The sequence below is a fragment of the Pezoporus occidentalis genome, unplaced genomic scaffold, assembly GCF_034315485.1.
Source record: "Pezoporus occidentalis ecotype Australia unplaced genomic scaffold, CSIRO_AGI_Poc_V1 ctg235, whole genome shotgun sequence".
NCBI classification, from domain to species: Eukaryota; Metazoa; Chordata; class Aves; order Psittaciformes; family Psittacidae; genus Pezoporus; species Pezoporus occidentalis.
In genome coordinates this window covers 1,332,162-1,346,998 of record NW_026914233.1, presented here as the reverse complement: position 1 = coordinate 1,346,998, position 14,837 = coordinate 1,332,162, and the positions used below count along the sequence as shown (strand labels likewise).

At 43.6% G+C, this 14,837-nt stretch overlaps 1 protein-coding gene across 1 annotated transcript in view; it reads left to right on the top strand.

Moving 5' to 3' along the window:
• The window catches only part of GLB1 (galactosidase beta 1), a 43,004-nt gene that overhangs the window by 19,433 nt on the left and 8,734 nt on the right, over nt 1-14,837 (top strand). Inside the window, exons 6-14 of the mRNA XM_062621832.1 lie at nt 84-264; nt 2,315-2,373; nt 3,251-3,372; nt 3,471-3,511; nt 3,866-3,978; nt 5,744-5,818; nt 11,160-11,249; nt 12,805-12,918; nt 14,219-14,350. Coding sequence (XP_062477816.1) covers nt 84-264; nt 2,315-2,373; nt 3,251-3,372; nt 3,471-3,511; nt 3,866-3,978; nt 5,744-5,818; nt 11,160-11,249; nt 12,805-12,918; nt 14,219-14,350 — 927 coding nt within the window. The remainder of the gene's footprint in view (nt 1-83; nt 265-2,314; nt 2,374-3,250; nt 3,373-3,470; nt 3,512-3,865; nt 3,979-5,743; nt 5,819-11,159; nt 11,250-12,804; nt 12,919-14,218; nt 14,351-14,837) is intronic.

Sequence of the window (14,837 nt, the reverse complement as noted above, 5' to 3'; positions counted from 1 at the left end):
GGTTGGATTTGGGCTTTCCATTGTTGATATATGATGCAGGCTGAAACTGCGTGCTGCTTTACTGACTTGCTTTCACTGTGCAGGTAGAGAATGAGTATGGAAGCTACTTTGCTTGTGACTATGACTACCTGCGTGCCCTTCTGAAGCTCTTTCGCCAGCATCTTGGTGATGAGGTGGTGCTGTTCACAACTGATGGTGCAAGCCACTTCCACTTGAGATGTGGAGCTCTTCAGGGTCTTTATGCAACAGTGGACTTTGCCCCAGGTTGGAGACTGCTGTTTGTTACTGAAAATCGTTGCATGTGTGTTTGTGGCAGGACAGAGTGACCTGACTGCTTGACAAACCTGCCTGCTTTGTTTAAAGGGGGTAATAGGCATTTAGGTGTATTTGATATAGTCTTAAATGTACAAGAATCACCCACAAGTACCCAGTTAGAGAGTCATAATCACTTCCTTGCATCATGAAACCATGAATAAGGAAATGACACTTCTCATAGCATATATCTCCTAAATCTTAGCACTAAAAGCTGGCATAGGTTCCATTGATTTTTAATGTGCTCTGTCTGTCCTAGAATCCAGCCCTCCTTGTCCATTTCTTTTTAAGCCAGTGGTTACTGTAAAACAAAATGACTGCTGAATATCACTGGAAATGTGCACACTGCCACAGTAGGCTGTGATACAGGCCTGAAGCTGTTCAGAGAGTGCCCTTTTGATGGAAGAGGAGTGTTAATTCAATGATGGAAATGTTCATATACTGCATGTACTTGGCAAAATAGGCTTAAGGCACAGGAAACAAACTCCAGGATAGATCTTTCTGTGTTTTCTTATATCTGGCCTCTTTTGTACATTATTCTCAAAGATGTTTCCTTAGAAGGAATCTGTTTTCTTAGAAGTAGATTGAACCTGGGAACTCCTTCATGCAGATCCTTTATGAGATGGAAAGCTCCTATTGGAATTATTATTTCCAGGCTGTGTAGCTAGAGCCACTGGGATTGATGAAGAGTGAAGCTCCTCTTTAGAGAATGCCTGGCTTCTGTTCTTCACCACAGTCTTGGTACCGCAACCCCAGACCTCAGCTTTCCAGTGACCAAGTAGTCCTTTTGCACATATCATTTTTTTTTTTGGTGTTAAGATGTCATTCCTGGGAAAAGCTGGGGTTTCAGAAGATGTATGTATATATTTTAAATAAGTTCTACAACTTAAACACTGTAATCAAAGGTGTTGATTCCTCTGTTTTCTGAAGTAACTTTCTTGTCTAGATTTTCTTAAAATCCCAGAATGGTTTGGGTTGGAAAGGACCTTAAGATCATCCAGTTCCAACCCCCTGCTACGGGCAGTGACACCTCACACCAGACCAGGTTGCTCCAAGCCCCTGTCCAACCTGGCCTTGAACACTGCCAGGGATGGGGCAGCCACAGCTTCTCTGGGCACCCTGTGCCAGCACCTCAGCACCCTCACAGGGAAGAGCTTCTGCCTTAGATCTAACCTGAACTTGCCCTGTTTCAGTTTGAACCCATCACCCCTTGTCCTATCCCTACAGTCCCCGATTAAGAGTCCCTCTCCAGCATCCTTGTAGCCCCTTGAGACACTGGAAGCTGCTCTGAGGTCTCCACGCAGCTTCTCTTCTCCAGGCTGAACAGCCCCAGTGTTCTCAGCCTGTCTCCATACAGGAGGTGCTCCAGCCCCTGAGCATCCTCGTGGCCTCCTCTGGACTTGCTCCAACAGTTCCATGTCCTTATGTTGAGGACACCAGAACTGCACACAGTGCTGCAAGTGGGGTCTCAGGAGAGCAGAGCAGAGGGGCAGGATCACCTCCCTTGACCTGCTGCTCACGCTGCTTTTGATGCAGCCCAGCGTACAGGGGGTTTCTGGGCTGCAAGTGCACACTGAAGCCAGCTCATGTTCAGTCTCTCATTGACCAACACCACCAAGTCCTTTTCCGCAGGGCTGCTCTGAATCTCTTCTCTGCCCAACCTGTAGCTGTGCCTGGGATTGCTCCGACCCAGGGGCAGGACCTTGCACTTGGCTTGGTTGAACTTCATGAGGGTGGCATTTGGCCACCTCTCAAGTGTTTCATGGTCCCTCTGGATCCCATCCCTTCTTTCCAGCGTATCAACAGAACCACACAGCTTGGTGTCATCGACACACTCGCTGAGGGTGCATCAACCCCACTGTCCACGTTGCTGACAAACATGTTGAATGGGATCAGTCCCAACACCGACCCCTGAGGGGAGATAAGACATCTATTTCAGTAAAATGAAGGACCAAAAAAGCCGTCGATGTAGCAACTCAGTTTTATTTCTATTTGCTTATAGGTGGCAATGTCACAGCAGCATTCTTGGCTCAAAGGAGCAGTGAACCTACAGGCCCTTTGGTATGTCCTTTCACTTAAATCTCTTGTATTGTTCTTAATGGTGCACTTAATAGGAGAGGAGTTGACAACTGTGTGTTGGACAGTGAGGGATATGTTTACAAAGATGTCATTTCCAAGTCAGAGAAACTGAATAGAGGAGCTTCTGTGTGTGTTTGAAATTCACATTAACTGCTGCTCTGCAAATACCATTGCAGTCAAAGGTAATGATTTTGCCTTGGTGCTTTCCTTGCAAAGACAAATGTTTACAAAGCAGTGGAAACAGTGAGGATGGAGAGATGAGTTAGTGAGGTATGTGTGTAGGTGGAAGCTAAAAGCAAACTTAAAAGGGTAGATTAGAAGTTGCTTCCTGTTTTCAGCTACCTTAGAGGTTTTACACAAGCTATAATGGGGTTTGAGATCACTGGAAGCCTTTTCGACAAGGGGAGAAGGCCCATTGAGCATGCAAGATTATCTCTGGTCTGTGAAGCTGTTTAGAATGCCATTTGATATTGGAAGGATCTATTTTAATTTAGTCTACTTGTGCTGCCCTGCAGACAACGTGTTACTTCCATCATTTATTTGAATGTCAAGCCTCTGCAGCGTGTTCATGTTGACAGGTTCATAGGAAGCTCATGCTCTTTGGTACTTCCACACTTATTTTCAAAGTGTTCCTAGAAAATGATTGGAACAATTGTTTAATTTATTTGCCCAGTAATCTGCTGAAAAGGCCTGACTTAGTGTGTACTTTGCTGTATTTATAGTAGCTCAAAAATAGCTCTAATGAGTCAAGGTGCCCTTTTTCCTTCCCTCTTACAGTTAGTAACCTGAAATCACATTGCATTCTGTTCTTGTTCCCTCTTCATATTTTCCCTTCCTCTTTTGCCCTTCCTCCTTTCAGGTTAATTCTGAGTTTTATACTGGATGGTTGGATCACTGGGGGCACCGGCATTCTGTTGTGCCCGCACAAACTATAGCTAAAACACTTAATGAAATCCTGGCACGTGGTGCTAACGTTAACCTGTAAGTGTGTGCTTAGTAGAGGTTAATTTGGGGGGAGCATTTTTTTCCCCAATTCAGCAAAACCTGATTTAAGTGGATGGCTTTTTTCCCCTTTTTAGGTACATGTTTATAGGTGGGACCAACTTTGCCTATTGGAATGGTAAGAGATGATTTAAGTGATGCTCATGATGTAGGGGAGCTCTTTACGAATTAGGTACTCTGTGAAAGAGTAAGCTCTGCTTGCTTTCACGTGACAAAGCATGACTGCGTTAGCTGTTCTCTGTCTGTTGACAGCGTGTTGTCCTAAACCCACGTGGCTTTGGAGGCTTGCAAAGGCTACTTCTGCCTCAGTCCTCTGAAGCAGTTGAAACATGGATAAACTTGTTTCTCTTCAGAATATTTCTGAAGACTTTATAATAGAGCGGTGTGAGCTCAGAAGGGTGTTGTCTTCCATCAAGAACTTTCTCTGTGCTAAATACCACTGTTTATAATTCCCTTTTTTTCCCCCCTTTAGGTGCTAATATGCCCTATATGCCACAGCCCACTAGCTATGACTATGATGCTCCACTGAGTGAAGCAGGGGATCTGACAGAGAAGTATTTTGCCTTGAGGGAAGTCATTGGCATGGTGAGTGTCCCCAGGACATGTTCCCTTGAAACATCACTGGCATACTGCAAACACTCTCATTTTTGTGTTGGTGTGGGTTACTTCTGAATTTACTGCTTCCTGCAGGGAAGGGAAGTATAACAAGGCAATTAGGCCAGCCTAACTGCTCCTTGTTACAAAAGGGGAAAGATCTTGCACCTCTCTGGCTATCCTTTCTGTCCTGATGGGGAGTGAACAGAGCTTTTCCTCTTGCAGCATCTATCAGCCGTTCTCATCACTGCAGCTTAGTGCTTTGGCTGACTGTACCCAAACCTGTATGGTGTGGTTTGGAGCCTCTCAGAAGGAGTGTGCTTGTCCAAATGAACACTTACTTGGGTTTTGTCGTGCCACAAACTGTAACTAGTGCTTGGGAGCAGCCTTGCCTTGCTGTAAAAGTGCACGGTATCTTTACAAACTGGAGACTGAAGTGAAGCATGGAACCTGCATCTGCATTTTGAATATCTTTGCATTGGAGGGTTCAGGTGAGGCTTAAAAACAGATTCCATGGGAATACCAAGGCTCAAGCTTGTACTTGCTGTCCTGTTGCGTGCTAGCAACATTCCTAGTGACTAAAAGACATGTTTGTGATGGGAGCAGGTCTCCCAAAGGTGTACTATACTTTCTCTAGGATTGAGCATGCCTTTGTCTCTGTACCTGTGGAAGGCCTGCTGTGGATCACTCCCTTATCCCTAAGCTTTCCATTGAGGGCATCATTTTGATAGCCTTTCAAGGGGAGCCTCCTGTCTTGGTACAGCTTTTCTCACCAGAGAAATTCCCAAGCTTCCCATTTTTGAGTCGTTTTCTTCGAGGCAAGATCCTTATCTGAAATGCAAGTAGTGTTCTAGTGCAGCGAGAGCCTTCATGAGATCTGAAGTGCTCAGTATAAGCTAAGGCGTGTTGGTGTTGTGGTCTCTCTCTTACCTTCCATATCCATAGGATCTCAGTAAAGTTTTCCTGTATCTGTGGGTTCTAAACCCATAACAGTCCATCTACTCTGTTGCAGTTTGAAGTGGAGCTGATGGAAGAAAATTAAGTTGCCTGCCACTAATGACTGTGTTCCACATGTTGGTTGTGTAGAAGGGTAGCATGTTATAATCTTCCTTTACTGTTCCCTTCAGTTACTAAATATAATAAAGAATAAAGGTTTCAGTGTACAGCTTCTTTCAATTGCTGACAGCATTCTCTAATTTTTACTGCTTGGGCTGAGATTTCCTACTTTTGACATCTTCTCTTGGCTGAATTACAGTTTTTCTTTTCTTCAAGCCTAAATGACCATGGCAGGGGTTTGGAACTGGATGATCCTGTGGTCCATTCCAACCCAAACCAGTCTGTATTCTGTATCTTGATTATTTTCAAATACAGAAAGAAAGAAATGGACTTGTTACCAGAAATATAAATCAGGTTTTCCTCAGTTCGTTGATAGGAAGGCTAATGATTCCTGTATTGAAGTGCTGCTAAGGAAGGCTCAGCTTGAAGTACTACCCTACAGACTTAGAAAGGTTCACTCAAGCTCCTGTGGACTGAGAAGAGGACTGCAAGAGGGTTTTAGAAGCCAGTAGTGCAGGCTCTAGCCACGGGAGGGCTCCAAGGGCATTGATTGTTTGGAAGTTCAGTCTTACACTAGATGCAGCTGTAATCCTTTAGCACAGTGAGATTATCTCCTTAAAGTGGATAGTGGAAAGTGAGACTTCCATTAAAGCATGCTTTAATCTGTTTCATGTGTTTTTTTTCCTCCTTCCCTTTCTAGTATAACCAGCTACCAGAAGGTCTTATCCCTCCAACAACACCCAAATTTGCGTATGGGAAGGTTCGCTTGCAGAAGGTAAATTGTACCTGTAATATGCTGTGTGTTACCTGCATAGGAAAGATAATTCTTACATTATGCAGTTTGTGCCTGAAGTTTTACTAAACTGAGATCAATATGTTATTAAGACAACAGAATCATAGCTGTCCAGGATCACTCATGTCTGATTAACGTAGCTGGGGGAATGCTGGCATCAGAGCTATGAGCAAGGAGTGTTTCTGTAGCTGGTGATGCCTCTGAAGTAGCAACAGCAGGTAGGATATACATGTCTTTGAATTATTTCTAGGTGCTTAAAGTTTGAATGTGGAACACTTCAATGCATTTGAAAGTCTGCTGGACTTGTGAAAATCTGTAGCTGGTGAGAGGAATCAGTTTCCTGCCGACAGAAGAGCATACAGATATGTTAAACCCTGTCTGACACAGCAGTATATAGCTGCTGAGCACATGAGTAGCTGGGATTTGCCCACAGCACCATCATTTTGCAACCTGGGGCAATTCTCTGTGAAAGATGGTTGAGAACTATGCTCTTGCACTGAGTATAGAGGATGGTTTGAGGGGGGGATGGAGGAGAGCACAGGTATGAATTTGTCTGTATTCATTCTGCTGGGCACAGACAAGTTGCTTTGGTTACTGTACTGGATGCTGTAGTTCAGAATGCATTGGTTTTGTAATTTGAATTTGGAGGTCGCCTTTCCCCTCAGTGATGTATCTGCTCTGTTGTGGAAAATTGGTAATGCAGAGGCTTTGCAGGTGCTTTCAAGTCATCCCACTCAAGTTGTGGGCAGAAACACCTCCTGTATCAAAGTGATAGCACCAGATCTTCATCATTTTCACCAGCCTTTGAGTATCCTCGGTTGTTTTAGGTTGGAGGCTGCCATATGAGGTTTCACTGAACAGGCTGATGCTTGGTAGTGACTAATTTTATACCACTGCCAGTACACCCACCACTTCTGCTGCTATCAAAGCTCATCACTATAAGCACAGCAATCAGATTTTGCCTCTTCCATCTTCTTATGGTTCATGGCTATCAGATAAGGCTGTTCAATTTCAGTAGAATGATGAGCTTTCATGCCTTCAAGAAATGAATGCTGCAGAAAGCCCAGACCTCTGTCTTACAGAGGATGAGTCAAATTACTCAAATATCACAGTTTTGACCTGGCCATCACACTGGGAGCCCTGTTCCTGCACCTTCTCAGCTTCTATACTCCCTGCTTTCTGAGGGGAGGTGTTTTACTCTCCGCCTAGTAGTTGTAGCAGTCCAGATGGCATGTCTGACCTGCCAGGTGTGAGGTTCCTATTGCTGCCTGTACATATGCTGCCATCTGCACTGAAAACCTCTAGAGCTGTTTTCTGGGAGGAAGGCTGCTTCCGTTCTGTGAAACCACTGCTTCGTTTCAGCAGCACTTTGTTCCTCTGCTTCATTAACCTGCAACGCAGGAGGAGTCTTAAATTACAGAGTGTTTATACCATCCCAGCCAAAGCCTTCCTCCCAGCTCCGTGATGCATTCTAGCCCCTGTTGGAACCAGGTCCAGTGAACCTTGTTGATGGAGAAGCTTGAATGTGTTTGGGTAAATATCAGAGAGGGAATATTCAGAATGATAGGACTTAGCTTTGGGAACAGCAAACTTCCCAGCTGTATCATTTGCAGTGATGATGCTAGTACAGGTACTGTGTGAAGCTTCACTGTGCAGTCAAGGTCCAGCAGTCTGTCTATGTAGACCATTGAATCTACCACAGTGAACTAAATCCCTTGGTACTTACACAGAAAGGAAGAGGGAAAGGAGACTCCAGAGTGTTTTCAGGGGTCATATGGTGCGTTTTACAGGGGTATATGTGACCAGAGCAGGCTGGGTTTTTTCTCACAGGATATTCTGTGACACTTCAATCCTTAAGTGCCTGATCCACTGCTCAGGACCTAACCTAGAGGAAAAGAGAGCTTTGCCCTTAGCAGTGTTACCTGTCATATTTGCTGGCTTTTGGGCGTCTGCAAATAGGTTGCCCCAGATGACAATAATTGGGAACCTAGGCTAGTTGGGGAGGGGTAAAAAAACCCCAACCAACTAAAACCATCACCAAACATAGGACAAGGAGTAGTGCCTTTAAACTGAAACAGAGGAAGTTCAGGTTAGATCTAAGGCAGAAGTTCTTCCCTGTGAGGGTGCTGAGGTGCTGGCACAGGGTGCCCAGAGAAGCTGTGGCTGCCCCATCCCTGGCAGTGTTCAAGGCCAGGTTGGACACAGGGGCTTGGAGCAACCTGGTCTAGTGTGAGGAGTCCCTGCCCGTGGCAGGGGGTTGGAACTGGATGAGCTTTATGGTCTCTTCCAACCCAACATTCTATGCAACCCAAACCCTACAACAGCAGCACACCTCCCCTGCTGTTCCCTTCTCAGACACTTGTTCAGTCTGAGCTATTGAATTATTTTAAAGAAATCCTGGTAGGATAAATTTGTTAAAAGGTGCTGGGGACACTGACATTGCTGCAGAAGACATGAAAGCAGGTGATAAGGAAAAGATCTTGTTGCGTAGATGCAGAAGGTGTGTTGGAGATAAGGAATGAGGGTAGGCAAAGGCAGAACGGCAGTAGATGGGCTCAAGAAATGCAAGCAAGATGACAGGGTTTAGGCATTAGGCAGAATGTGGGGAGCATCGTTTCCAAAGGGAAGTGAATGAGTCTCAGTGCCTGCAATGTGTCTGTACAGGCTTGTGAGCAGGTGGTAGTTTCTGGTCACCACTAAGGAGGGCTTGTATATAAGTGCCCCAGTACTGCAAGCTGCAGACTGATAGGCTCTAGAGACATAATCAGTCCTTGGGATGTGCATACCTCAAGCAATAGCAAACAGTGGGCAGCACTGGTATGAGCTGGGACAGAAAAGGGTTAAGCAAACAGGATGCTGGTAGTTGCTGATACCATTCCTGTTGAGGCTTAGTTTCATGCTTGCTCTTACACTTTGGTTCTGAAGACCTTGCTCTGGAGGATAAGAAAGTATTCCTGTTTTTTGGTTAGTAGTCATCTGTTATTTTACAGATGAAATAACAGATTTTGATCTGGTTTTAAATGTTCTTGACAGTATTTGTGATTTTTAAGTTTACTGTGAAGTTTCTGTTGTGAACCGGATTATCCACTGAGTAGCAGTCGACAGGAACTTGCAGCAAGAGCAGATCGTGCTTTTGAGGTTTCTTCGTGTATTCACCACTTCATGGTGAAAAGCTGAACAAAAATACTCCATTGAAGTGTCAAAGAAAGAAGCTGCTACCAGCCCAGGCCGTGTATGAATCATATGTGGTCAGTCTGTATTTAGAACAGAAGCCTCCTTGATAGCAGGAACTTAAAACCAACAAACCCAAAGTCAAACAGGCACAGATCCAAGCTGCTAATACTGGTTCAGCAAGGCACAAAGGGGCTCTTAGTGCCAGTAGCTTGTTCAAGTGACCATGTATGTCCTAATACTGCTTACATTAATTTCTAATTTCATTTTCCACCTCAGGCCAAAACTCTTCATGCTCATAGGACTGTTGTTTAGTTCTGTAAGTCGTCTCTGTCAGTGTCTGTGCAGAGATACTGATCTCTTGCTTCACAGCCACTGTACAAGACCTGGTGGTTGAGTCTCTCTTGTGGCCTGCCAAGTCCTGCACATTGCTTTAACATTACTGGCTCCCTTCGAGGAGCACAAGATGAGGAATGGGACACATCCAGGCCAGAGTGTTTGGGGAATTCTGGTTATCAGTTTAGGTACAATGCTTCAACTGAAAAAAATAAGAACAAGCCACTATCATCCAGATTTTGCAAGCCATCATTTGCCTGACAGCCCTCCTGCCAGAGTGACCATCTTAGCTATGGACTAGTGAGGGTGACCCAACCTCCAGGTAGTGATGGTATTGCCCGTTGTATACTTACAGCCTTCTTTTGCTCCATCACATGTAACTTGGGAAGACAAATGCCATAACATCTCCCCCTTCGTTGTTTTTTATCCCCCAGCTTTTATTACATGGTGTTGAATATCCCTTGGGTCACTTAGGGTCATCTGTCCCCACTGTGTCCCCTCCCAACTCCTTATGCACCCCCATCCTGCTCACTGGTGGGGTGAGGAGCAGAAAAGGCCTTGATTCTGTGTAACCACTGCTCAGCAGCAGGTAAAGCATCCCTGTTATCCACACCTTTCAGCATGAATCCAAAGCATAGCCCCAGACATTATGAAGAGATTTAACTCTATCCCAGCTAAACCTGATACTATACTGAAGAAATAAATCCATGTACATAGATGATTCCTGCTGACTTCCATCACGTACAGCATTTTGCACAGTGATGTACATTTTAATTTCAGCACTGCTGACTTTCATTTGTGCTCTGTGCAAAGTCAGTAACTTGCTATTGAAGTAGCCTCAGAAGTTTGACTTGCTGTGAATGCTGTTAGAGTACACAATTTTACATGATTTTAAATGCCTACATTGGGGTTTTGTACTGTTTTTCTGAAGGATTTATAAGTAAATCTGCATTTGAGGACTATTTTGAATGTTTGTTATTACCAGAGAGAAATAGTTCTTGTGGAACAGACAAGACATCTTGCATGAAAAACATGAATGCAGTTAGGTTTTTTGAGCTTGTAAAGCATATAGTGTGCATCCTGACTACCATCAAATTGATAGTGGACATTGAGAGAGAATTGTAGAGAGGGGAAAACTCCAAAATCACAAAAGGAAATTGCAAATGGCAATGAAAGGAAATTAAATTGTACACATATAAATCCTCATTCAGCAAGGTACTTATGCATGTGACTAGCCTCAACCGTGCTCCAGTCTCACTAAGATCAGTCCAGCTACTTCAGTGTGACACTGAATCACAACATTAGGGTTTATAAAATCATTTCAAACTAAATAGGGTAAATGCATTTTGGATAACTTGTGATGGAACCAAATGAGATCCTTGCACACATGATCCCTCACAATGATTCCAATGTAACTCACTGGAAATCGGTAATATTTTCCCTACTTTGATCGGATGTCTAAGTGAGCAAAAGTCAGATAATCTGACTGGTTTGTGTTAATTGTCCAGAGCAGTTGTGTTCATAGAACCTTTGGGAGAAACTCCTGGGTTAGTTCTCATTAAATGATAAAGTGTCATGTTTATGAATGTATAGCAAATTCAGAACACCTGCATTTGTAAAACATCGCTGCACGTGGGGCATGTTTCTGTCAGGGTTCTTCAGTTCTCTGTATTGTATTATTATCTCTAAGGATGATGTAATGGCTTAGGACTTCTTTGCTTTCTGGAAAGATGCAGGTAGGTGGCAGGATATACAAGCTGTTACTTTTGGACAGGTATTTACTGACCTTCATGTATCTGCATTTCCTGTGCTGCAGGTGGGTGCTGTGGTGGAAGTTCTTGACAGGCTGTCACATGCTGGACCAGTGAGAAGCACTTACCCACTAACCTTTGTTGAGCTAAAGCAGGTGAGGGGCCTTTCAGTAAGCACTTGTCAGTAGTTTTGTCAGGTTCCCTTGAACAACCCTCTGTGATATTACTCTTCTTGAGTCCAGCATCTTTACCATCAGTCAGCAGGTGGTGAGCAATTGCATTGTGTCTCACTTGCTTTATGTGTTCTTTTATCATTGTTATTATTTTCCACTTCTTTTTGTTTCCTATTAAACTGGCTTTATCTAAACCCATACCTTCTTCTGTTTCTCTTCCTCATCCCATTGGGGAGAGTAACTGAATGGCTGGGTTAAACCACAACAGTCCTTTCTGCAAGCAAGGCACAACACAATTGCTCTTCACCCACTGCCTGATGCCCAGCCATCCCCCAAGCAGCAGGATGCCAACTCCTCCCAACTTTACTATTCAGCATAATGTCATATGGTGTGGAACATCCCTTTGGGAGGTTGGGATCAGCTGTGCTGGTTGTGTCCCCTGCAAGCTTCTTGTGCTTCCTGTGCTGTCAGGGCTATATGAGAAGCTCAAAGTCCTTGACTTTAGTGTAAGCACTGCCTAGCAACAACTGAAACAGCAGCATGTTATCAGCATTACTCTCATCCTAAATCCAAAACACAGCACTACACCAGCTATAAGGAAGAAAATTAACGCTATCTTAGCTGAAACCAGGACACAGGGTTACGTTCTAATCCAAGCCTAGAAGGTAAATGGTTTTGTGGCTATTGAGTGAAAGAGGTGGTCCATTTTTACTTGTTTTTTATTTGCGTTTCACTTTGTGATGAGAGCAAATCTAATCATTGACATTTGTTGTTTTCTGATGGAGAACTTAGTGAAAAATATAGGACGAGGGGTGATGGGTTCAAACTGAAACAGAGGAAGTTCAGGTTAGGTATAAGGAAGAAGTCCTTTACTAGGAGAGTGGTGAGGCACTGGCATAGGTTGCCCAGAGAAGCTGTGGCTGCCCCATCCCTGGCAGTGTCCAAGGCCAGTCTGGATGGGGCTTGGAGCAGCTTGGTCTAATGTGAGGTGTCCTGCCCATGGCAGGGGGTTGGAACTGGATGAGCTTTAAGTTCTTTCCACCCCTAAACATTCTATGATTCTGGGATGTTCTTGATGTAGATTAGGTAGTTCTTAAAATAAATAATATAGGCCGGATGATTATGTCAATTATGGGCAGGGGGTGATGGAGTTTGTTACATAAACTCAGTTGGGAAGGGGTTTTCCAGCTATCTTTTCATTGATTTCAGTGAAGAGATAATACTGTCAGTTATTAATTGCTTTGTTTTGAGGACATAACTTCATAGGCAAGATCCTTATCTTCTAAAGTTACATAAATGTTTGGGTGCAACACTTAAAAATGGAAACTGTGGAATTTACACCCGTTACTTGAAGGTCAAAGTGAGTTCTAATCTGGAGTTGGTATCTGATAGATGCTGTCTGAAGTGAATGAAAGTTAACATTTCAGTCTGAGCGTGTAGGCAGGAATGTGGGATACATCTAATTCATGACTTGAACTGAAGCTGCAGAATGACTCTGTTCATTAATCTGTTTGGGGTTTTTCCTTTCTTTTCTTAGTATTTTGGGTTTGTACTGTACAGAACTGCGCTTCCCAAAAACTGTACGGAGCCAACGCAACTGTCTTCACCTTCAAATGGAGTCCATGACCGTGCCTATGTCTCCGTCGATGGGGTAAACAGTGTTTCCTGGTATTAATTTCTGCAGTGGGTGGCCTCATGAAAGTCATTCCTGTAGTCTGCCTTACCAAACTAACTCTATAAGGTAATCTTATTCAGTCACATGAAGGAAGGAAGAAAGTATACCGTTGATTCTCTTCATCAGGGACTGTAGTGACAGGACAAGGGGTGATAGGTTCAAACTGAAATGGGAAGTTCAGGTTAGATCTAAGGCAGAAGTTCTTCCCTGTGAGGGTGCTGAGGCGTTGGCACAGGGTGCCCAGAGAAGCCCTGGCAGTGTTTAAGGCAAGGTTGAATGGGGCTTGGAGCAACCTGGTCTAATGTGATGTATCCGTGCCCATGCAGGGGGTTGGACCTGGATGATCTTAAGGTTCTTTCCAACCCAAGCCATCCTGTGATTCATACTAAATGTTCATATTTCAGAAAATACTATGTTATTTCTAAGGAAAATGTAATTGCTTCCATTTTTGACACATTTGAATGTTGATACAGAGTCATTACTTAAGTAAAACCAGCCAAACTAGAAGAAGGATTTACTTGCAGGTTCACGAAATATGTTAATGATATATATACTTGGTGGCTTTTTACAGTGTTTCCATGGCTTTTGAGGGATTTCATTCTCTTTAAGTGTGGGGGAAGTGGAAGCCTGAGCCTAACTCTTGTCTTAAAAAACTGGTTACTGCCTACAGGTTAAAAAAGACCCCAAGTTTATTGTACAGGATGTGAACTTTACCTTTCTTCCCTTAAGAAGGGGTTTGTTCCTGCTTAATGAGAACTGATATGAATTCACAAGCTTTGATAGCCTTTTTTGGAATTAATCTCTGACCTGTGCTGACTCTCACAATCTTTGTGTCCAGGTCAAGCCTTTCTTTCCTTATGTTGTTAAAATGGGAATAAAGAAGCAAGTTTAATTGGAAGATGAAACCCCTTTTTATTGCCAACAACTTTTCAGTCACTAGGCTCAGTTTGAGAACCTGCTTTTTTGTGAAGCAGGTGCCTCAAAACCCACTAGGTTTCTAATAGCTGAGTTAGTTGAAACCAGGTAAGGAAAGAGATGGTGTCAATTAGACAAATGCCACCTAGTAGCACTAGCTGATGTACTGAGATGTGAGTGTTGATATAGCAGCTTTTGTGTGCACGTGTTCTCACATACAAAAGGAGGAAAGGAAAATGAGGGGGTTCACTTATTTTGTTTCCTTTTTCCCCTTTCTACATGCAAGTTGAAGAGACAAATAACAGGGGTTTGTTGGTTTTCACTGGTTGTCATTTTCTTCCTCTTGGTATAACTCATATAGGTTCCTCAGGGTGTTCTTGAAAGGGACAAATCACTTTCAATAAACATAACTGGAAAGGCTGGAGCAAATCTGGACATCTTGGTGGAGAATATGGGCCGAGTCAACTTTGGTAGATACAACAATGACTTTAAGGTAAGTGAAATCATTTATGTTACTGAACTGTGGTGGGTTTTCCTCTTTTCCACAGGCTGAAAAACAAGTAGTGGCTTAGAACAAAAAGGATTACACAGCTCTAACTTTACCTCAGGGTATAACTACTAGTTTTCATCTGAGTTTTTTTTCCAGTCACCAAAATCTATGTGGAACTAAAAACTGCCAAACACAGGAAGTTTTTTGGTGGTGGTGGTGGGTCACTTCTGTTGTGAGCCACAGTGTCACCCACAAGACTTTCAGGTTGTCAAGTCTGTAGCTAACTTTAAAATGTGTGAAGCTGTTTGGATGAACTCCAAAAATGAGTTGGAAAATCGCTGGTTGATTGCCAATCGATCTGGGTTGTCCTTTGAGGTTTTTGAATCCTTGGATTGCATTTGTGTGTGTTTACATGCCTATAGTGTATCTCTCACCGTGTCACGTTTCCTTTGTCAGCAGCGTATCCTTGCAGGATTTTTGGTGTGGCTAG